Source organism: Amblyomma mixtum, chromosome 1 (assembly GCF_055824585.1).
Source record: "Amblyomma mixtum isolate Tamu chromosome 1, ASM5582458v1, whole genome shotgun sequence".
Taxonomy (NCBI): domain Eukaryota; kingdom Metazoa; phylum Arthropoda; class Arachnida; order Ixodida; family Ixodidae; genus Amblyomma; species Amblyomma mixtum.
The window spans coordinates 146,457,122-146,481,741 of NC_143012.1; the positions used below are offsets into that span (position 1 = coordinate 146,457,122).

The 24,620-nt window shown below is 48.4% G+C and overlaps 1 protein-coding gene across 1 annotated transcript in view; it reads right to left on the bottom strand.

Moving 5' to 3' along the window:
* The window catches only part of LOC149367864 (uncharacterized), a 70,358-nt gene that overhangs the window by 18,947 nt on the left and 26,791 nt on the right, over nucleotides 1–24,620 (bottom strand). Inside the window, exons 3-5 of the mRNA XM_089567428.1 lie at nucleotides 22,905–23,103; nucleotides 11,572–11,620; nucleotides 2,175–2,278 (exon numbers count right to left, since the gene is read on the bottom strand). Coding sequence (XP_089423554.1) covers nucleotides 2,175–2,278; nucleotides 11,572–11,620; nucleotides 22,905–23,103 — 352 coding nt within the window. The remainder of the gene's footprint in view (nucleotides 1–2,174; nucleotides 2,279–11,571; nucleotides 11,621–22,904; nucleotides 23,104–24,620) is intronic.

The window sequence follows — 24,620 nt, forward strand, 5'->3', positions numbered from 1 at the left end:
TGACCTTTGACGTCTAGTCATCACTCAGCTGTTGAAACCCAAGCTGACACAGTGCACGCGAAAATTTCAGTTATACATTATTTAGTGGTCGTAGGCGAACACCACGTGGTGATTGATGTAGAGTAATGGCTTACCGATCATTTCAAAGCAAAAAACATTGAACCAAAATCTGGTGTGTATACTCCTTCAAGGACTGCCAATAAAGGGGTATTCGGAAAGCAAAAAAAAAGATCAGGAATTGTGTTCTCCTCGCGTAAAGAGTAAAGCTTGACAGATTAATTTGATTTATTTACAAACGCCTTACGATACCGATTTGGTCAAATTAACAGTCTGCTTTGTGACCACTGCGGCTAAATCGAAACTGTGGAAGATATCGAGCTTGTGTGCCTGCGTATGCTGACGAGCGTGCTTGCTACGAATATTTCATCTAGAAGCTCTCTCCAGTGCCTCTAGCAATGTGTTAGGTCCCTTAGCCTGCCTTTGGAAACAGAGACATGCAATGAACTTTTTGGTCGCACATTTAATTTGGTTTATTGGGGTTTAACGTCCCGAGGCAACTCAGGCTATGAGGGACGCCGTAGTGAAGGGCTCCGGAAATTTCGACCACCTGGGGTTCTTTAACGTGCACCGAAATCGCACAGCACACGGGCCTCTGGAATTTCCCCTCCATCGAAATTCGGCCGCCGCGGCCGGGATCGAACCCGCGTCTTTCGGGCCAGCAGCCGAGCGCCGTAACCACTGATCCACCGCGGCGGGTTGCACATTTAAATGACATTGCAGATCTTCACAAGCTCTAATTCCACCTTGCATGTTACCCTCATGCAATTTTCACGCAGTTAACGTTGTTACCCTATTTGTCGGATCATGCACAACAGAATTTCATGTGTTACATCATTAATCGCCGATGCACCTTGGTGCGCATTCAATTTCCGCATTTTATCTTCTCCCCCTTTTGTTTCTTTTATTTTACCCTTTCCATACCACTCTCCTTCCGCCTTTATCTTCCCCACACCGAGTAGCATACCAGTGATTTTTAAACGCCGGCTAATTCTCTGTTTTTTCATTAAATTGTTTCTCTCTCTGTCTTTATTTCATTCATGCTCATAAGCCACGGAGCTCAAAGCAGATATTAAGGCCGTGTCTCGTGTGCAGCCATTAGCGTGCTGGGTTTCCTGAAACTTGAGGAACACGAACATTTATGCTTTTATATCCGAGATAAAATCAAGGCCCATTCATTCACTTAGATAAAACAACCTTTCTACAAACGCTTTGTGCGGTAAATGCCTTAATAGAACTCCGAACCGCATTTTAAAAGCAATCAGAGGTTCGCTTTTTGCACCTTCCACGATTGCCGCATATAATTCTGGCCAATTTGCCAATTCACGTTAATAATCGTTGGACCCAGATCTAAAGCTGACGTGAAGAAACTTTACTGTGTCGCCTGCGGTTTGGTGTAGCTTTCACCAACCATTGCTTTTTATTGATCGGTATGGCTGATAGCCCTGCATGAGCCATTTGCGGTTATGACGAGACAATATACCACATTCTTTGTGACTGCCCTGCCTACAGCGCCGAAAGGCAGTCTCTCAGGCGTGCGCTGGAGCGTCTGGATCTACGCCCACTGACGGAAATAAAGATTCTCGGCCACTGGCCGCGGCGATCGTCGGTGGCGAAGGCCTCCAAGGAACTGCTCCGCTTCTTGCGAACTTCTGGCCTGCATGATAGGCTGTGGCTTTAACGAACGCTGACTTTCCATGTGTCTTCAATTTTCTGTTACTGTCCTTTCTCTTTAACTTTTTATCCCCTCACCGCTTTCCCTTCGTGTAGGGTAGAAAACCGATTAATCTTCGGTTAACCTCCCTGCCTTTCCTTTTATTCCTCCTCCTCCTCCTAAGCGGGGTGGTGTCTACCACTTCACCAAAGATCATTTGCATTTCGTGCGCAACCACTGAGCTGTCATGTTTGGTGTCTTCATACTACGAGCAGGTGATGCAGTTGTATCATTATGCAACCTGGTAGTGCCTACCAAAGCGTCTGCATTTTACTGGGCAAGAGCTGGTATATTACAAATTATATGGCAGCGAAAGAACATCTAACTACAGCAATAAAGGAACTTCCACAGCACGCAGTCCACAGAGTGACTAGCTGCAAGCTTGCCGCGGTTGACCACTTACCAGCCCATCGTTCACTGGGAATTCCGCGTTGGCGTCATTATCACAAAAGTGGGTAGACAGGTTTACACAGTATCCGTCTCGATTAAAATTGGTGATATAGGCTCCTGCGAAAAAAAAAACAACCTCATTACGAAGACGGCCTTTATTCATGTGCGCGCTCAATTATCAGCATGACGTGAAGTCCAAGGGCGCACACTTATTTGTATAGGTGATTAATAGACATTAAATCATGCCTCCTCTCGGGCACTGTGCAGAAAACGTAATGCACCTACCATGCAGCAAAGATTCAATAATTAGGCAGCCTGCACAACAGCAGACGACAGCCAGTCACACTACTGGGTATTTCTAGCGAGAGGCGAGTGAAAGCACCAATAGGCGAAACTCGGATCTCAAATACAAAAAAATAAAACAGAGAATCGAAAAGTAATTCCCATCAATTGTAGGGCAGTTGAAGAGGGGGCTGACAGCGATAATTCGCTCCTGTGACTTCACGGAGGAGAGCGCCGATGACGCATTTTTTGAGCTGGCCGTATTCTTATATGAACTCCGCCGGCAAAGCGTCTGCCTGTCTATGCGGAACATATGGTAAGGCCTATCGGGATGGCAATGCCATCGTCAAAACACCCCCTCCGAAGATACCTCCAATTACTCTGGCTGCACTGCCACTGATAAAAACTACGATGATCTGCTCTACGATGCGCTATAAGCTTATGATGCACATGCTACCAAAGGTTTAGGTGGCAACCAGTGCATCAACATTGCCACTGACTATCTTGACTAACTCCCTCTTCCTCCATATGCGGAACCTAAAGCCTCAACTCATGGGGCAGCGTCCGAGGCTGCAGATTTCTTCATGAATCAGATCGTACTTCGACACGGCGGCTGCCCGAACTACGTCATTGCCAAAAAAAAATTAGGGTGGGCGAGTAAAAAGGAATGAAAAATTATAGCGCCCGGCCCGCACCGCTTAGAGCACAACGGGCTTCGTCATTGCCAACAGAGGGGCGGCCTTACGTCGCAGATGATGGCCGAAATTTTTGAACTCAGTGATACGACTCATCGAAAAACTACTGCTTACCAACCGCAGGCAAGCGCTCTGACAGGGCGGCTTAATTATACCAAGCGGACCAGCTGGAGAAGTACGTCAATGCCCAGCGCAAGGCTTGGGGCCCGATCCTGCCGTACGTGACACTCGCCTATAATACGGCATTCCAAGAGACGACACGTTTCAAACCGTTTCGCCTACTCTGCGGCAGGGAGATTCCGACGGTGCTCGATGCAATGCTCCCTTGCGCAACCGATGACCACCTTTACGCCGACGCTGAGCAGTTTGCTCAAGACGCCGTGCAGGCTGGTCAACTAGCACGCCTCTACGCTGCACAACAAGATAAAGAGTCGGACCGGTACAACCATCGGTACAGGCAAGTCTTCTAAAATCCCCGCGACCAAGTTTGGGTGTGCCGCAAAAATAGCACGTCTACGGCGACGAGGTTCTTACGGGCTGTCATTTCAATGATCACGAGAGCCTCGAGCGGCAAAGATATGCCTTGCCGGTTCATATCGCTGTAATGTCGGTGGGTAGCGCACACAAAATTATGATTCTGGCTGAAATGCAGCTTTCAGTCCGTACGCGCTTAGGGATGGTGCGGCTCTTTGTAGGCTCCTCTTGGCTTTCCATCCGAGTACAGTCTCAAATCTACCGTCACATCTGTCGTTAGTGAAGTACAGTCCAGTGTCATTTGGGTTAGGGCGTCTCGGAAGCCTCTTCTACTTACTCTAGGAGCACGCCTCAGATGCTTGGGCTAGTCGAGAACGCTCGCTGTAAGGCTTTCCATCATTAGCCCCCTCAGTACACTGAAAATTACGACGAATTGATGTCTGGCGAGAGATCAGCCAAAAGCACCATAATAGTTGTTTTGTGGCGCTTCGTTATTTACTGGGGTGGAGCGCATATGGCAGGTTCTCTCAGATCATGAATGGTAGCTTACCAATATCCCTGAAGAGAAAGGTATACAACAGTTGTATCCTACCGGTACTCACCTATGGGGCAGAAACGTGGAGGCTAACAAAGAGGGTTCAGCTTAAGTTAAGAACAACGCAGTGAGCTATGGAAAGGAAAATGATAGGTGTAACGTTCAGAGATCAGAAGAGGGCGGAGTGGGTGAGGGAATAAACGCGGGTTGATGACATCTTAGTTGAAATCAAGAGGAAGAAATGGGCTTGGGCAGGGCATGTAATGCGAAGGCAAGATAACCGCTGGTCCTTAAGGGTAACGGAGTGGATTCCAAGAGAAAGCAAACGTAGCAGGGGACGGCAGAAAGTTAGGTGGGCGGATGAGATTAAGAAGTTTGCGGGGATACAGTGGCGGAAACTGACAAAGGACAGGGTTAATTGGAGAGAGATGGGAGAGGCCTTTGCCCTGCAGTGGGTGTAGTCAGGCTGATGATGATGATGTTATTTACTACTTGAATTAGCGAGAGGATCCGCCTAGAGCGCTGGTTCAAGCAGAGCCGCATTCACACTTTGTCTCAATGGGCTCGCAAACAAGTGAAACAGGATGATTATGGAGTTCCTGTCGTATTCAGGCCTACGAAAGAAGGAGGAGACATGGAAAACCAATCCCCAACGTCGTGGCAACAGCGGTTGTGATGTCGGCCCAAGAAAAGGCGCTTCATCGTCGTCTCAACAAGGATGGAAGCTTGATAGTTTCGGTATCGACGCTGCCCGCCGCGAACCATCTGCTTGCAGTGACAGAACTTGCTGGAATGGCTGTAGAGGCCCGCGTTCCATACCCGTACACAGTAAGCTGTGGGAAAATTGAAGACGTACCTCCCAATTACCCCAACGAAAACTTGCATGAGTACTTCTGTGAGCAAGGCGTTGTCCCCGCAAGGAGGCGCACCGCTTACATTCATGAAGACGGGGGAAACATCAGAGAGATACGTAGCCACACCATAATATTGGGATTAACCAAACATTCCCCGCTACCTAAACGAGTTAAACTAGGCTTTTCCTGTTACCCCGTAACTGAATACTCTGGACCAGCAGCGCAATGTTTCAAATGCCAGAGACATAGACACATCTCAAGACATAACACCGGCCCCCTTTGCTGCAAAGTACGCGCTGGCACTCACTCACACCAGCAATGTACGTCGAGAGCGCAACCAAAATGAGCAAACTGCGATGGCCCACACCCCGCATCATACGGAGGATGTTCCTAAAAGAAAGCTGTTACGCTTGCGCGCACAGTGGAACAATAAGCACAAGGAAAACCACCCAAACATGATGAGCTGCCACCTAATCATGAATTTCTTTTGCATCTATACAAGACCAAGATAAAGAAACTCAAGAAGACAAGACAGCTGGAAACTTCTACGCATCTGCTGTTAAAAAAGCGTGGCAAGCCTTCGATCTCTTCGCCTATTGGGAAGTTAACCCTATATTCCACACAAGGCACGACAAATGCCAACTCTCGCCCTCGACCTGAGACACCGTGACAGGATGACTTACCAAAAGCAGCAAATTGGCACAGAACAAGATATTTCGAATCACTGATACCTATACTATTTGCAGCCTTCAAGGCTCTTGACCGCGCCTTGTCCGTGCCTTCTTGTCTTGTCGTCAAGAAGTTTCCCTGAGGTAGAAGCTGTTCTGGCATGGAGCCGTTGGTGTCAGCATCTTAGGGCCCACAGGGCCGCATCTGAACACTGCAATATATATGGCTTCTGCAATAGCCCCACCACATCTAACCATTCACATCTTCCGCGCATGTGTGCCATATTTCAATGGAGCGCACGTGGTCTCCAGTAGAAGCAGACTTTCGACAGCTGGTTCGAGCGCATCACTTTCCTTGCGCTGTTATATCATAATCGGGTGTTGGAGACCAGTTCCGATTGAACGGTTACCACCTCCTTCACTCGCAGCGACCAGATGACGACAGGAGTTTGCTGATAGGCTTCCGCAAGGATATTCCGGCTTCCTTGGTTGAAGTCCTGCCTCACAGCGACAGACAGTACGTGTGTGCCCTGACAGTAATTTGCACTCAAGTCTACACTCTCGCAGGTACATATTTAGAGTCAGGCAAGCAATTAGACCTATCGAGGCTTGAACATTTAATATTGATAACTCCTTCGCCACATATTATTTGTGAAGACTTTAACGCTCACATTGAAAACTGGGGCAGCTCCCACTAATGTGCACGAGGTGCGAAACATGCCGACCTTTTTGCAAAGTATTCAACTTAGCCCCTAAACGACGGCAGCACAACCTACCTCCGAGGTTTGACGACCGCCAGCTGCATTGATGTGACTTTCGTCACAAATGCAGCGGCTCAAAGCTTCTCTTGGCGCTGAGTTAGAAACACGTGGTAGTGATTATTACCCAATTGTCATATGTGATGGTAATGCGCAGGCGTCATCAAGGAGGAAACTTAAAGTCTACAAATTGGGATACCTAAAAGGACGCAGTGAGCAGGGGAATTACAGCTGCAACCCAGAAGGTGGAATTAGCCTCCACATTAGCTCACTGTCTGGAATCAAGCACACAACTCACAGCCGAAAGTGGCACAATACCGTTAAATGATGAGGAATACGAAACGCTGTATGCGATGGGCGAGTGCGCCGAAAGGACATCTTTGAGCACGAAAATCCTTGAGGATCTTTGGGCGTGCCGACGGGCACACTCTTTAGGCGCTACCTAGACAAACTTAGCCGACAAAGCTGGTGGGACTTCTGTTCAACATTGGATGTACGAAAACTGGCTGCCAGAATTTTGAGGACTGTTCGGAATACGCGCAAGCCTCCTCACCAGATTCACCCCTTCGCGCTGCTATCTCTGCAAGAACGCAAAGCTCTAAAAGAAACTTCGGAAGAAGGCTTCTACAAGCGGGTTCACAGCCTTCGACACCAAAGATAATTTAAATTGCCAAGCGTACGTCCCACAGGTGGCCGTACTTGCGATGGGACAACCGTTCACAATAATAGAACTAAACACGGCCATCGCTGAGTCAAACAAGAGGACGCCTCCGGGCAACGATAAGGTGAGCTATGAAGCTCTTGCAAAGCTACCTCAAAACTGCCGGCTTCGCTTGCTAGATTATTACAGCTCTTCCCGCCTTACTGGTGAGGTACCTGCGGAGTGGAAACTGGCTAAAAGTGGAAGCAGCCAGCCAAATGCTCATCTTTCCTGCCCATTGCCCTACTGAGCTACTTATAGAGCGTATGATCCACAAGCCCATAACAAGGTTTCTGGAAAGTCATATTGGGTACCCCCATGAAGTGAACGGGTTTCATCAGCAGAAATCTGCAGTTGACAATGTCATTGCCTTCGTCAGGTCACCTGAAGAAAACCTACACTCTAGGCGCATCCCGATCGCTGTTCTTCTCGACATCAAGGCTGCTATTGATTCTGTTTTCCACCATGCCATTTGTCACGCCGCAACTAGCGTGCGTCGTGGTAAAGAGTGGAAGGAGTGCTGCTGAAGAGGAGCAGGGGCATGCGCCGACAAAAGGGGAAATACTTAAAACGCCGCCGCGTGCGAGTGTCGTGCTTCTATGTTTGTGGTCTTTTGCGATATAGTTTACCGATTTTGCAGAAAATGCCTCCAACCAATTAGAGGACGCTGGAGGCAGCGCGGTATACCTGCCTACGGATATGTCCCGGCCTCCCGAACAGCTCCTCCACCTAGGGAACAGTTGTGGAAGCAGGATGTCTATCGCTCGAAATCATAACCGCACAGGTAACGATTCTAATCAATCTACGTCGTTTTCTTCACGGGAGTAAACGCTTCCTGTAACGAGTCCATATAACCCACAAAAAATCCGCTTTTGGTCAAGCTGTGCAGCTGGCTATTGAAACTTTCTGCCATCAGTCAGCCACATAAACCACTGGCTCTAACTTTTCCTCTTTGGACACTGTCACCTTTTGAAATCAAGCAGTTCATACTAAGTGTCAACGCAAGAGCAGCATGCAGCAAGCCGCAGGCTAGGCTGCTACAAGCTCCTCTGAACTGCATTGAGCAATATTCGCAGGACACGCACGCACATGTTCACTGATGGCTCTACTTCTCACGACTCCTCATCATGCGGCCTTTACGTGCCCTCATTTGGCCAAATGCTTTCATGGCGCCTACAGGGTAGGACTTCCTTCACCACAGCAGAGATACACGGAATAAAAGAAGGTGTCTCCTATATCTTGCGCCATAATCCAGGATGCTGGGTAATCTTCACGGACTCGCAAGAAGCGCAACAAAAGTTATCCAATCTACTGAAAAGAACAAATCGCCATCCAATTTCACATGACCTTGGATACCTGCTCCAATTGGCTGTTGCTGAAGGCCACTGGGTAATTTTTTAATGGATTGCAGCTCACTGCGGCATCCTGGGCAACGAGAGAGCAGATGAATAGGTCTCCAAGGGTCTACCACGTCGTAACTATAAGCGCATCTTCTTCACAAAATCACTTGCGTCCCAACTCGTCAAAAAATATACCCAGGATGAAAAGAACTGCCTCTGCAACTTGCCAAGTCGTCATTACCCCTTCCTCCATTCCACCGGCTCACAGCTGAAATCAAGACTACCAATCGGGCTTCCACGTCATCTAGAAGCAATTTATCATCGTCTTCGTCTTAATGTTGCTTTTGCGAACAGCCTACGATACCGTTTCAAGCAAGCAGACAGTCCATATTGTGAGAACTGCGGCTCAATAGAACTGTACTTCATATTCTCTTCGAATGTTCAGCGTACGCCAACGAACGTGCTCATGCAGTCCATCATCCGAGTGCCACTCACAGTGACTCTCTATTAGGTCCTTTAAGCTCCTACAGACATCAGCGACGTGCATTGGTGTTCTTATTTCCCTGTTTTATTGGTGCTTAAGACAAATTCTAATTGCCCGAACACTTCTTCACCCCACAGTGCATGCACAGAACTTGACTTCGGCCTCATCCAAAGACGCCACCAAGCAGTGAACTTTTACGTTGCAACTCTCTTCACTGATCACATTCTTTTCTAGCACCCTTCTTCCGTCTTTACTCCCCTATTCACTCCTGTACGCAGAGTAGCATATCAGCGGATATTCACGCCGGTTAAAATCTCTTCTCTATTAAAGAGATCTTTCTCTCTTGTCTCAGTGTATGGACACTTGTCGAAGCCGACTAACAGAACGGTGCTAACAGAGGATATTTTGACCGCCGAGCCGAATGTCTGAGATATAAGCAAGCATCAAACAGACTGCCTTTAAATCTTTAGTACAGCATGGTGCTAACAGAGTATCGCGACGAAATGAGCTGGTGGCAACTGCATCGTCCAGTACGCTTTCAAACAAAGCATTACTGCAACGCCCAAAACGAAATATTTGAAAATGGGTGTTCTCTCGCTATGTTTTAACGAAAAGAAAATTTCTCGAAGTCTGGTATTTATTAACCTTCAAATTTCGCCAACGAAATTACTAGTCCGAAGAGAAGCCTATTTGGTTTGAATACAAACAAGAAATGACTCACTACACAGTAAAAAAAAATTGCATTCTTAAATGTGTAGCGCTCGTGGCTGCACCTTTTCCACACCCTTATTTTTTTCTTATTTCTTTGGAAAATGGTGCGCTGAGCACGTTAGCACTTTTAATGCACCCATGGACCCTTCAAAGGTGCACGGGCGCAAGGGTGTTGTAGCTCCTTCGGGTGCAAGGGTGCGTGAGGGTGTACGAATGTTCTTTGACTTGTTGAACAAAATTGCAGTAGTTCAATCAAGCGTGCTTTTAAAATTATGTGAGCTATTCGAGCTTTCCATTAAAAGACATCTGCAACCTTGATGCGAGCAGCTATTACAGCAATCTGCGTCCCCATAATGGGATAACTGAATCATTTTAGCTGAAGTGCTAAGCGTAACTGACTCTAAATAGGGGCTCGCTGAAATGGCATATATAAAGTTAGAGAAAGTATGCTTGTTATCGCAAGTAAATAATGCGCGCAGCAGTGGTGTTGTACTCTGCCCCCTCAGTAGCTTTGTATGACTCATTCCAGTAAAGCTCATCCGTGTATGTTCCTTTGGCAAAAATATGTGGCACATTTTAGCATCGTATTACAGTGCGAGCGGGTTTCTGAGGGTTGACCTCCTTTAGCAAGCCCTTTTGCTCTCTCTCTTTCTTTAATATATGTAGCAAAATAACAACGTGAACATCATGCAGACATCACAAATGTGACCCCCCAGCAAGGAGGTTCAGAATCTTCGCGAAAGACATATCTGCGTATTGTATATATAGTTGGAGATGCCGTAACGTTAGTGCAAAGTTAGACATCTCGTCGGCAGCTTTTCGTTGGAAATGTTTGGCTTCCATTCAAGAGTGCACCCCCAAAAAGAAATTGATCAGCGCCTTTTAAAGTAATCAGAACCAATGAAACTGCAAAGCTGTCGGAAAAAGGTTGCGATAAACATACTTTGCACCTTTTTTGGCCAGTGAAAAAATAAGGGTGCAAATGTAACAATCCCACCCTTGCTATGGATGCGACGAGCATACTTCGCACCCTATGGGGAGGGTGCAAGGGTGTGAGTGATAGACACGAAAATGTATCCTTAAGGGTGCAAATATTTTTACAGTGCACCTGACTCTTCTCGCAGACTACCGTCTGCGCTCGCGTACAACATTGTTTGCTTTGCTATTTATGCGTCCCTAGTCTACGCAAAACCATGTGTCGGCGATTATGTCCTTCTTGTTTTGTCTTTCTCTTTTTGAGTATGAGTTATTTTTCATTTCTTGTGTTTATTTTTCATAGGTCGTTTACTCTGATTATGACTGCTCATCGCTTATTGTTTTTTTTAAATGAGCATTCAATTTCTACCGTGTGCAGTCTTCTTTATGTTAAGTGTCGAGCCCAGTAACTGTGTTTTATTGCGCATTATGGCGCCAGTTATAGTGTGATCTCTCCCGTGTACGATCAGCAGTAGCCGGCTGTTGCTCATGCGTGTACGTGGGCGTCCGGAAGGGGGGGCAAGGGGGGCGGTTGCCCCCCCTTGGAATTGCGGATATTATTTATGCCCTAGTAGAAAACAACTACAGACCTATCGCCTCCCCCATCCCCAGACATCGGGTGCACCCCCCTGGAAAAAGTTCTGCGGACGCCCTTGTGCGTGTAATTAATTAAAGACGTGGAAGTCTGGAAGCGTATGCGAATTAGATCATCCGATCCGGTTTCGTTGTGATCTTTTCATTTAAGCGCTGGACCGCGGCCAAATGTTCAAACGGTGCCTAGCTCTGGGAGCTTAGTCAGGAATTTAATATCAAAATTTAAACTTACACCATTGCTGTAGACCGAATTCGCGAAGGCAAGACGGTAAGACCGAATTTTGAAAGCAGACATTGTCACCTCTGTTCCAGACAGTAAACAAGCGTTAAATATACTCACCGCTCCATGGAAAAGCGACGGCATTTAAAGATTGGTCCATGAATATACACTGCAACAAAGTAAGGTCAACATATGTAGAGAAGTTGATGACGCTTGGTCGGAAAGATTTTGTTTTGTAGGATAAGCAATCAATATAATCTGTATTGCTGAGGTGTCCCTTTGAGTTCCTGAGACCAGCAATCATAGGGGCTGATGGGGGCACGTGCGTTAACAAAGCTGAGTTTATTTTTTAGGTCCTTATCTGGTGTAAGTGCAAGACCGGTGTTGCCAGCTTCCATGCGCTCTCGATTGCTTGGATTTTCCAGAAATCATGTGAAGCAAGGTTTATGCTTAGTCGAGGTACCAGAGATACTTTCTCTGTCTTCGGATCAGTTCCTGTGGTTACGGATGCTACACTACAATTTCTTAATAAAGCACGCTAATGTTTTGCATGCACTGCGCTCGCTATTTCGTCGGGTCCGAATAAAATAATAGTCAAAAATCGCTAAAATTATCGTGTTCATTTCAACCACAACAGGCGCACGGAGCTGGAAGCCTCTCCAAGCGGCCACACGATTCTTTATCAATGGCAATGTTATAAGGTGTTTCGCATGCAAAAGGTGCGCATGGGCTACCAGAATAGAGAGCTCCGGATTAATTTCCACCACATGGGTTTTTGTAACATTTAATGAAGCCGCACAGGACAATTGCGTTATTGCGTTTCCCCTGCATCGAAATGCAGCAGTCATGGCCGGAGTTCTATTCCGCAACTTTGGGATCAGCAGCCCATCAGCCACCACCGGGAGTACATAACTAAGAGTATTCCGTGCCAATGGAATTTTGCAGGGAGACACGTGCTCCGGTTTCAACACTTAAAGCGCTGCCGCACTTTCGAAGTTTGAGGTTCACTCGGCCAAGCAAATACATTTGTAGGTTTTCCGCATGCGCACGCACACAGATCGAGCGCTCTCGGCCGCTGAGTTGTCGCACGCGCAACCAGCGACAACGCGCTGTAGTTAGTGCGCTTTCCCTCACTAACTACAGCGCTCGGTGCACACGAGCACTGTAATCATGCAGAAAGTTAGGTGCGCTTCACCTCAGAGCAAGCACTGTGCCCTCCCGCGCTGTAGCAGACGACACGAAGCACCGCCTCCAGGCCCGTGTGCGCCTGCGCCGCAGAGCTTCGATGCGCGATCGCGCCGGATGCGCTCGCGCCCCGCGGAGCGCGGCCACGCTGCGGCGTGTTCGTACTTGGAGTGGACGACCCTGTACACTTGGATACCGTCGGCACTTCGCGTCACTCAGATTTGTACTTGTGATCTGTATTTTTCCTGTGAGCTGACATGCCGTTTTATTTCCATATGCATGTATCTCAGTGATACTGTTATGAATGTATGCCACATGCTGCATAACGCTCCGGTGCTGCCGTCAAGTCACTGTAGGGTCCGTCGACCTCTCTCAAGCTTTTATGCGAAGAATACTAGCCGCACAACCGAGCTCTTCCTTGCTGCACCGCGCGCGGCCGCGTAGCTACCACTTGACCTCCATCGGCGCACCACGTGATATGACGTCACAACAGCTGTGAAAGCTGGGGCTCAACTCGTGCGCTCGCTTGCGGACGCGCAGCCTCCACCGGCGGCCTAACTCCCGCTCCTTCCGCTAGGGGCGCTGACGTCACAACAGCTGTGAAAGCTGGGGCTCAACTCGTGCGCTCGCTTGCGGACGCGCAGCCTCCGCCGGCGATATGCTTCGCATCCTAGGCTTAACCATAAGCTAAGCCAGGCCATTTTTTCTATGGCTTTTGTCAGCGCACGCAACTTCCTCAAGATGTTGAATAAAACTGAACTGAATTGAATTGAATCTTTATGGAAATCAGGAGGAAGAAATGGGCTTGGGCACGGCATGTGAAGCGAAGGCAAGATAACCGCTGGTCCTTAAGGGTAACGGAGCGGATTCCAAGTTTGAAACAGAAAGGCGCACAAGGGACAAGAAGGAACGTGAAGCAACAGGACAGGCTCCAAGCGTAGATGGCAAACGTAGCAGGGGGCGACAGAAAGTTAGGTGCGTGGATGAGTTAAGAAGTTTGCGGGGATTCCGTGGCCGCAGCTGGCAAAGGACAGGGTTAATTGGAGAGACATGGGAGATTGCCTTGTCTAGGAGGGAGCGTGGCAAAGGTGATGATGATGTTTGAGTTAACTTTTCTTACCATAGGAAAAAAAAGGTAATTTGAGGGTCGTGTGCATTACTTTTTTTCAACCATTATTTAATAAATTTTCTCTACGGCAGCACATAACAGTGTATTTAACAGCATTCTCTTTTCAATGATACAGAAAAACACTATTATTTGCGTACGAAACAAAGCATTTTTGGTTGAGAAAACTTGAGATATAACTAAGAAGTAATTGTAGCTGGGCTTGTTGGTGCGTATTTAGGATGGATTTAGGAGCGCGAAAGTACGAACACGGACGCAGTGACGGAACGGTACGAGCGCTGTATTATCAGAAAGCTTTATTGGATGAAAAGCATTTACATTCCAGCTCATTTACCCTTGTACAAAGGCATGGTCCGCAAACATTGATATCTGTATAGATGCCCGTCAAGAAAAAACGGCGATTAACCACTGATTTATAATTAACACAATCGCCTCCTTGTTTAAAGATATAAAAGGCTTCTACAAATTCACGCTCTGTTTTGTCAAAACTTTTCACCAACACTTTACAATACGATAGATGTGGCTCGCAGGCGACCCGATTCTTCACCAAGAAGGCTTCGCAGTGACCTGGAATATGGGGGACTTTTTTTCCAATAAACGCTCGTGCTCACACAAACGCAAAAAAAGAAAAAAAAGGCTCCCATATTGCCGATTACTGCCAAGCCTGCTCGGTGAAGAATCGTGTCTCCTGTGATCCTCGCCTATCGGTTTGTGAAGTGTCATTGAAAAGTCGCAACAAACCGGAAGGTTAACTTGTAAAACCCTTTTATATCAAGAAACGAGGAAATAACTGCATTATTGGTACATCAGTGGTTCTTCGCCAAAGTCAAATGGTTTTTCTTGATACGCATCTCGAACACGTGATTGTTTGCAGTTCGTGCTTTTGCGCACGGCTAAAGGAGCTTTTATACAGTACGACGCCCTTCGTCCAGTAAAGCGCCTTACTGCGTCCCTGACTACGTCCATGTTCGTATTTTTGCGCTCCTACATGTTTGGTAAACTTGAGATCCCCGCAAAAAATGTCACAAACGTATTTATTTATTTACCCTAAGAGCCGAAGCATTACAGAGAGGTAAGTGGGTGGAACAAGCATTTGTGGCCAATTAAAAATATCAACCAAAGCATGGTAAGGCATGGTAACTCCAAACCGTGCAATGTTAGCTAAAGCACATTTGACATTTGAATCGGGTGTTTTCAGAAATGAAAACAATGTCGGAAGGAAGGTGATTCCAGTTTTGTGTGGTAAAAAGAGTAAAGAAAGGCTTGGCTCGATACCAACTTTCAAGCGATGGTCAACTCAGTAAGATATATAATGCGGCTGAAGAATGAATTGATCACGGACTACGCAGATGTTTCTACAGTGGCACATAGGCACATTGCCTCCCTTTTTGCATGCTACTCACAATGCTTTATTTTTCATGACTGTTTTCTCAGTGTTGTGTTCATGTATTGCAGTGTAACCTTCATTGCTTTCCATGTCTTGGTAAGCGAAAAAAAAAACTTGTTCGACATCATTTCAATTCTGCTGATGTAAAGAAGGCTGGAGAGCTGTCAAGCTGCGTAAAAAGCAGTTTTTCTTCAGCTACCTCTTTCTGCTTTTTGTACTAATTGGTGAAAATAAACATGATTTTATTATTAAGCCTGCCTGCCCCGTGGCCATATCCTGCTCGAACGCTGCTGTTGCAGTGCAAAACCGTAATGGCATGACTGTACTCAAATGACCCGTCTGGCGTGATGAAGGCTGCCTTCTTTAAGTCTTCCTTCACGACTTCAATGTGCCAGTACCCGCTCTTGAGGTCCATCGACGAGAAGTACTTGGTATGGATATTCGGTCGCGGGTACCTCCGATCCTTAGAAATGGCTAGACGACCTTCTTCGTTATGCTGTTAAACTGCGGTAATGGACGCAGAAGCGAAGACTTGCGTCTTTCTTTTTGAGGAGAACAACCTGCGATGCGCAAGGACTCTTTGAAGGCTGAATCACGTCGTCGCGAAGAATTTCGTTCACTTGGTCGCAGATGATTTGGTGTTCTCGCGGTGATGCACGGTAGGGATTGTGGCGGGGAGGTCGGGGATTTTAGTCGGTTATGATGCAATGCACGGCAATCGGCATTTGGCCGGCCGTTGCCAAGGATGAAAAACGGTCCCTATAACTTGACGCAAACCGCGTATCGGGTCTTGTCTGTGCCCGGGCAGCGCTAGGTGGATGTCCAAGGCTTATGCATGGTCTTGGAAGAGCGGGCGTTTTCCGAATATGTCTCAGAGGGCGAAGGCGTTGCCTACGTCAGTGACTTCCTCCAAAAACGCAATATTCGTGTATCTATTGAGATGTCGGTCGTATTTGCTAAAAATTGTTACCACCAGCACAGCATGCTCGCTCCGAAAACTTGCGATTCCCCGGTAGAAAAGCCACTCTGTGCTTCCCCCGCTGATGCTTTGGACGCTTCGGATCCCTGGCAGCTACCGCGATTTAGAAGCTTTAATGGGTAGGAACGTTTACATGTTCACCCAAGACACTCAGGGCAGTGTGATGCTTCAGGGCTGTCATCGAAGGGATGGCTTCGTCGCCGAGAGCGCGATGAGCTTGGATAGAAATCAATGGCCGCTTAAGGAAAGCCATACTAAATATCACCTTGCAGCAACGTTGCTTTGTCACTACAAAGGTCTAAGCATAGGTACGTCCGTTTGCAGCCACTGTCGATGTGCATAGTTCAGGTTGTGGAATGACAAGGGCCCCTGCGGTGCGGGTTTGTGGACGTCCAGAACGGTTGTGGCTATCTTCAGCTACGTGGCGAAGTGTTCATTCATCACTGAATACCCTGCTCCCGTGTCAACCGAAGTAGTAACTTGGCTGCCGTCAGCTGTTACTTCAAGGTCAGAGGTTCTTGTTTTCGAGTTGTATGTTGGTCTAGGATTGCTATCAAGGCTTCATCATGTCTTGATACTGCGGCTGAGGGCTTGTCGTCGTCTCTCTGCGTGGCATCGCTATAATCTCGAAGTTGCATCACGTCACTGTCGGGTTATACTTTGTTTGCGGCGCCGGTGTCGTAGCGGATGCGGTGTGGCGTTGCATCGTCCGCAGTGAGGATATTCGACATGTCGTCGGCAAGCAACCTCACCTCGAAAGGTTGCTTCCTTCAGATTAGCTTCTGGGCGCGGGGGATCTCCTCTAACAGCTAGTGCGTAGCTGAGGCCCGGCGACGCAGAGAGTTCTGTGGACGGCAACGGTGAACGGGACAGACGTCTCGATGACACGCACTTCTCACGGCGCAGGTACTCGTCTATCTCCCCTTGACATTCACCGGGGCGTGGTCGTGGGGCGTCAGTGGAGACGATACGAAAGCCTTTTCTTCTGCAGAGGCCGTTCCGAAGAATTAAACCATGTTCGTTGCAATGAAAGAACAGTGGGCATCGCTGATCAAGGGTCCTCCCGTCATCTGCTGTAATGGCGCAGGTCGCTGCACCATTCTTGGACGACCGGCTTGTTGCGATCCGTGTGTTGGTACATATGGCTTCTGGAGCGAGCTGGGGGAAGCCTTTGGCGGCGGGAAGCTGCGGCGTAAGTGATGGCGGCTGGTTGCGATTTGGCCGTCGCCGTTTTCAGGGCGCCTAGAACTTGCTGTCCACCTCGCAAACGGCATCCGCAAACACCGAGGCGTCAAGCTGTGCTGGCGATGGGCGAGTTCAGCGCAGCTTTTCACGAGCGGTTTCACGGATAACCTCCCGCTAGCTGTCGTTGTTTGTCATCGTAGCGTCTGGGTGGCGCATTGAAAAGACATCCTGCTGCTGGCCGTACTGGCAAACTTGGGTGTCCAGGGTACTCTCGATGGTGGATGTCTCAATGGTGAACTTTGCTACAGTTTTCAGAGGATTAATTGTGTGGGAAGCCGGTGAAAAGCTGCCCTTTGGCGCCTAAGACCAAAAGCTTCACCTTTTTTTTTTCGGAAACCTGGAGGTCAGCTCGATGGAAGAAGGGCTCCATTTCTTTCATTTTAGCAGTAACCGTCTGTCGCGAATCGCTGACGCGTCCCCGACTGCCGAAGGGGAAAGCTATCGCGTGCAGGTTTGAGCAAGAAAACAAACAGATCAAACAAAACGAAGCAGTATTTATAATTTAAAGGGAAGGAGCCGATCAAAAACAAAAACACCAATAAAAACACACACTCAACACGCGTACAACTCAAGCGACTAAGGGAAAAAGTTCACCAGATATGGAGCGTCCCAGGTGAAGCGGGGATGCCTTGCTGGCAGCAAGGACGCGGATTGACGATCTGCGATGCGTTGCTGGAAGGCAGCGGTGGTAGAGAGCCAGGTGGTAAGGAGGGGAGATGAGCACAGAAAGCCGCTGCTGGACTCCAGTCAGCCGCCCCAAAAACTTGGCAGTAGCAGCAGGAAAAGCGTAGCCAAGACCCGTCGACGGCGTCCCGAAACGCCGTAGGCTTATGCAAGCTATCCAAGGAAGCCTCTCGGTAGCACGGACCCTCAATGCAGTGGCTGCCACCTACAAGCTTGAAAGGGACGCTGTAGGCTTGCGTCGGAGATCCAAAAGAGGTCCCCCGCAGCACGGACCCAACGTCCGACGGCTGCCACCTCCACGCTTGAATGACCCGACCTCCGCTGCTCTGTCTTCCCTTACACCTCGGTTTTCTGACACGTCAGCTCCCCGCTCTCCTCGTGCCCGTCGCGTTCTTCAATGACGTCGCATCGGACACACCATTCGCACGTGCGCACCCGCAATGCTGGGCTGGCACGCACGGCGCTCCGCTGTGCGACGCACCAATGTCGACGCACCGCGTTCAAAAATCCCCCGACCATTTCGTGTGGACATCACACCATCCGATTCGGATGCTTTATGCGCGATTGTAGTAAAACCTCGGCCCATTCTTTGTTGACGACGCTTGTAAACGTATTCAAAAGTGCGTTCCACGTCACCAAAGAAGTTTGGTTTGGTTTAGTTTATGGGGTTTAACGTCCCAAAGCGACTAAGGCTATGATAGACGCCGTAGTGGAGGGCTCCGGAAATTTCGACCACCTGGGGTTCGTTAACGTGCACTGACATCGTACAGTGCACGGGCCTCTAGAATTTCTCCTCCAAAGAAATTCAACCGCCGCGGCCGGGATCGAATCCGCGTCCTTCGGGTCAGCAGCCGAGCACCATAACCACTGAGCCACCGCGGCGGCCAAAGAAGTTTCATAGTTTTTTTTACTCGGTCCGATCGGTCATTGTGGCACGAACAAACTTGCCCTAATTTTCCCAGGTCATCCCATCTGCTGAAAGCGGCTAATCAGTCATACTGGTTAATCCAATCTGCAGGATCTTCACTGGGAATCCCGCTGAAAGTTGCGGGCTTGCGCGGCGTTTGAAAAATGTCCGAGTACGATATAATAGTTGTAATTGATGCTGTAGTTGAAGCATCCTTCTACAGCCGGGTACGGTTCGAGAGTGGTCCGTGTTCAGGTGGCAGACCTTGAAGTCGGCGGCTCGCTCGGTGCACTGGCGACAGGTCCTCCTGATCGAAACGAAGAGGGCCGGTCCCATGGCTTGAAAGGGGTGTCCGGGGGATGACCCACGGCCCAGCATTTCCGCCAGGTGTCATGTACTGTCCCGACGATGCGAAGTCAGGAATGCATAGAAAGGCTTCCAAAAGAAAGATCCTTTATTGGCCTGACTAGCACACACAGCGAACTGAGCAACTTGGGAACGGCAATAAGCGTGCATGGCAGTCGTCGAACACAACCACCGCTGCTCTCGGCCATGCTCAGTTTAAATTTCAGAACCTTCGAGATAAGGCGCCATACAACAATCTTGAACAACGTAAAAGCTGTTGGTTATGACTGCGGTCATTGGAGGTAAACCAGGTCGCATCTCTTGCAACGAAATGAATAAGCTGCGTATCTGCGGCGTTCGACATGAACAACAGTCAAGGCTTCTTGGCAATATTTACATACTAAAAAAAAGTACCAGCACGCTTTCAACTCATTTAAGTACACTGTGAACAAAGTTTGCGAGGAGACACACTTGAAGTTTGGGCTTTTGAATTTCATCGGGATTTTGTGGATGAGTTACGTGAACAGTCACTTGTGAGCATCAACGTGCGAATGTTGTATCTCCATGCTTGAAATATCGCGAGATTACTCTTTCCGTTACACAATGAAGCTAAACAAACTACGTACTGCGAAACGTGGGACACACTGCAACAGCCGCCTACGGGGCCGTCCTGGCCGGTATTCTCACGACAGAGATATGATAGCATACACATTGAGCAACATTTTTATTCACAGGTTTAAAACTTCAAACTTCGAGCAAGTAGCGTGCCGCAAAGCAATTTGCACTCTATCAACTCTATTCAACGCACCAATTTCTTCCGTTTTGAGGAAGCACACCACGGCAGTGTTCAGACGTAATGCCATTCGAAGGACATTTAACATCGGGACAAAAGCCATTACGTATTGGTTACTCTCGACAGACAAACTGGCTGTATATAATCAAAATAGTTCGAATCTTGTCTGATGCCGACATTTCGAGACGTTAGCAATTCCTTCATAATCATGTCATACGCGGGGGTTCCACGAGTGTAGTGTGAAAGCGTGGACGGCCATAAAAAAACTAAAAACCACCGCTGTGCGAAACCAGTCACTTTGCGGGCGCATCCTGTCAATCCCTTTCTTTGTGGTTCAGTTTCCCCAATGCTGTAGCGTTTGCCGCATCGTCGCCGCGACCGTATTGTTTAGTCTTTGGGAGCGCGAGTTCTCTCAATAACGTTTTGCATTCTTTGTTCTCCGATCAGCTGTATACTCCCAGTGACAATGTCGCGAATGTTTGGCAGCCCTGCACTAACGAGATCTTGCATATAATTATAACTGCCAAAAAAGAAAAAAATCAATAAATTGCAGAAACTGCTCTTCAGCTTTGAAGTCAGTTGCACTGCTGACACAGTGACATTGTCACTCCCCGCGATGCCGCCGGTAGAAGAAGCGTCGCCTGTCTTCCGCCGGTGCAGTCAGGTCACGCGGCATTCTCGAGCCACCGTCAGGTGGGACGCGATAAGCGCAGCGCAGTTCCTCTTCTGCTGCAGGATTGTGCGGGTGATATTTGGATGGCGCGGGATCCCTTTTCGTACGTGTTCAGTGAATTGTCCGCTTTTGTTTTATTTTATTGCGAAAGCAATACTGTTCTAGGTTTTGAGCCTTCAGCGTCGTCCCGGCGGATCCACGTTTGACCTTTGTTGTGACGTCACGCCAGACGGAGAGAAAACTGGGGCCCAACTCAGCTCGTCGCTGCTGTCCCAGCGGATCCACGCCGCGCCCCGCAGCAGCTGCGCGCCGCTGCCGCGAATAAAAAAAAAGAAATTAAAAAATAACAAAAAGGGAAACAAAAATAAAAAAATTAAAAAAATTAAGAAAAAAAAATAAAAATAAAGAAAGAAAAGCTGAGCATGGTGCCAGTTTCCACCACCCCGTTTCAAAAGGGGCGCTCCTATCCATCCATCCATCCAGCGGTTATGCGCAACCTGGGCCGCCGGCTTTGGCGGTGTAGCTCGGAGCTTCTAGACAATCATCCGTTAGCGTCAGCCGCTCGTTTTGGCGACCGAAGCGCACATAAATCTCCCAGCACGTGGGCGCCCTCGTGTGGTGAGTATAATGCCATGTAAAACAAATGGGCAAAACTTTGATAAACATAAGCTTTACTAAGAGCACTACCAAGACACACCACCAGCCAAACCAGTGTTGACGCTGCCACCAGTTGTTGGCGAAGATGGGTCGGTTCGGAGTCGTTGCCAGCTCGCTGCTGCTGCTGCTCGCTTGACGGAACCGCGGTCAAGCTTCGAACCCGTTCCCACCACCACCAGGACAGGAGTGCCGCCAAGTCGAAGAGTTAAGTGATGGGAGGAAGATTACAAGAGGGTTTATTTACATCTTTTTACAACATGGTTAGAGACTGAAGTGAGACTCCAAAAGAGGCCCTAAGAGAGGCTATGGGAGGCTCAAGAGAGGCTTGAAGTGAGCTGCTCTGCCGCATTCGTTCTCGACATTTATACTGTTCGCCTTCCCTAAATTCCCTAGGTTGAGGACGCCCACGCCGGGGTGGGAGGGGCCCAGATCACAAACAACACAAACTTGTGCGCACAAACACACCACTGCACTTAGGGCCACGCCCACGTCACATGTTGAGTCTGAGGGAAAGAAGGTCGTCGTCGAGGTAGCGTCGACTGTGGTAGGTGATGGCCCCCGGCCAGCCGAAGGTTTCTGCGGGTCACCGACATCTGTTGATCATCAAATGTCACCCGCCGCTCGAGGCCGAACGCAAGGTCACGAAAAGGCAGAAAGTGGTTCCTCGTGCTCGGGTCGGAGATGATGCCCGCCAGCTTGTCGCGGTGCTTGGCACGACAAAGAGCAACAGGAGACGAGGCCCTTTGTTCCCTGGCACGGTCACGGCAAATGGGGAAGATAACGTTCGTCTCCCCGAGGCGACGGCGGCGGCGGCGGCGGCGTTCTACACGTGCAGACCTTTCGGAAAGGGGGTCTGGTTTTGGTCCTGTACTCCAACCGGGCAAACTCCGTAATTGAAGTCAGCTGGCACCTGGGTCCTCTCCGTGCGTGCTGTCTATGGCGGCAGGCCCGAAAGTAATCACGCTGAAGTTGCTCGCAGCTATGCACAGTAGAAACAGGTGTGCTGGCTGGCTCCAAACGAGACCCGCTGACGTCGATCTTAATACCAGGCACAGCCAGGGCTATTGCTTTCGCAACTTACCGGGCTTATCCAAGCTAAGCCTTTGCCAATTTTTTTCCGCACTGAATCTAATGCGCGGGCCAGCACCGTTCGTTGTTGTTGTTAGTGGCTATTTATTATTAAAAAGATAAAAATAGAAGGAAAAGATGTTGCTAGCCACGGCGTCTGCCATCTAAACCTGAAGCACCTGAGCTGCGGCTAGCGGGAATAAAAGAACAGGGAGAGGGAAAGAAAGGGGGGAGCGATAGAAGAAAAGATAGGGGTAGGGTGGCAATATACGCTATGTATTAATACAGAATATTGAAATAACCACCGTTCGAGCTGTTATACGTTCCCGGAAAGGTAATAAGTTCCCTGTAAACATGCAAAGCGCGACGTTGGGTGCCATAATTGCATATTTCACAGCACTCACCGCGTGGGATTGACCGTATTTGCTGTCGGTTGACGTTCGGACTGCAAAAGAGAAAAACTCTCCAGGGTTAAGCGTCGCACTGGCAAACGCATCATAGCTCCTGCCTGAGGCCGGGCCAAGGAGTGCGTAGGGTTTCTGGCGGTTAAATTTCATGAGGGCGTAGGCACCACTGGCACTGGTGTACGTTGACCACTCGTAACTGAAAAGAAAAAAAAAACAAGCGGTATATTTATCAAGAGCACTTGACCTGTTTAGAACGGAGTACGGTGTGCATACCCTGCGGTGATCTCACAGCAATCTTCAAAATAGCAAGAGGTCACTCCGCCGCTCAACGAGAATACTGAGAATTCCCAAAACTTCCCCAATTTTTTTTTTCATACCCCTGCGTTCTTCTCGGCAGCAACCTTGAATTTTGCACAATCTTGAATTTTTCACAACCAAGTGGCTTTCTTCCTTGTGCTTAGAGGTTACGAAATATGTTACCTGACAGCGTATACAGCTCGTTCGATCGAAAAGCCGTCGGCGTCGTAGTTGTAGTTGTCGACATCGCGCGTCGGAAAAAATCGTGTCGTGCTGACCGTTTGCCGCAGAATTCAACGTTTCGCACACCACAATACGATTCAGCGTTCCGCACAGCATAAACTTACTAGCTAAGTTAGAGCCTAGCTAGCGGCAGGGATTTGAACCGGTGACCTATAATCGGGGGCTGCGCATCATGTGCGCAGCCCCCGATTATAGGTCACCGATTATAGGTCATGTAGCTTTTGTGGCCATCCAGTGGATGCGACAAATATCCAACTGCGAGGTCTAGTGCACATCCATTACTAGGGGTAAAGAAGCACTTTTGGTGATCTATAGAATATCTTCCGTGTGTTCCATGGACAAATTAGGATATCCATTAGAAGAACATTATATGATCATGGATATCCCCTGGATGCGACAAATATCCAACCATTTGATCTAATGCACATCCTATGTATGCTAGAGGTACCGATGCATTTCTGATGATCTATGGAACATCTCCGGTACATTCCGTGCACTAATTGGGATGTCTATGAGAAGTACACAATATCCAGCACTAGGCATTCTTAGGATGTTCAAAAAACATAAGTGGTTATCTGGGTGATTATGCATCACTCCTCGCCATTCGGTCTCTTGAATGCGAGCTTTGTGTGCTGCGACTGCAAAGCTCGTATCAGTGTTATTGGAAGCAGCTCTTGCTCGAAGAAATTCGCCGCAACAAGGGTGAGGTTGGATGATGGAACGATGTTCTTGTTGTGGAGGAAGAGCGAGTTTGGCGAGTTGATACCGGTTCATTATGAAACAACAGCGCGAAGAAGGCAGGGACAAAAGTGAAGATAACAAAATGAACGCTGACTTTCAAGTAACTTTATTTGAATTGAAATGCATACGCGTGAGCGTCTGGAAAAGTTGCGTGTAAGGAAAAGGAAAAGAGAGTGTAGTCACAGATAACAAGCAAAATACAATCCACTGAGCCCTCAGTTTGTGTCCAGGAATGCGAGCTCTTTATCTGTAAGAGCTACTGTGGCCTTGTTGATGCACTTACCCCGGGTTTTCTTGCGATATGGTATGATTTCATAACTTCCCGCGTGGTCTTATCCCTGTGTTTATACAATATTATTGCTGTATTGAAAACTGGCGAGCACCCGCTACATGCGAGACACTGCTTGACAATTTGGGAATCTGGGTCGTTGT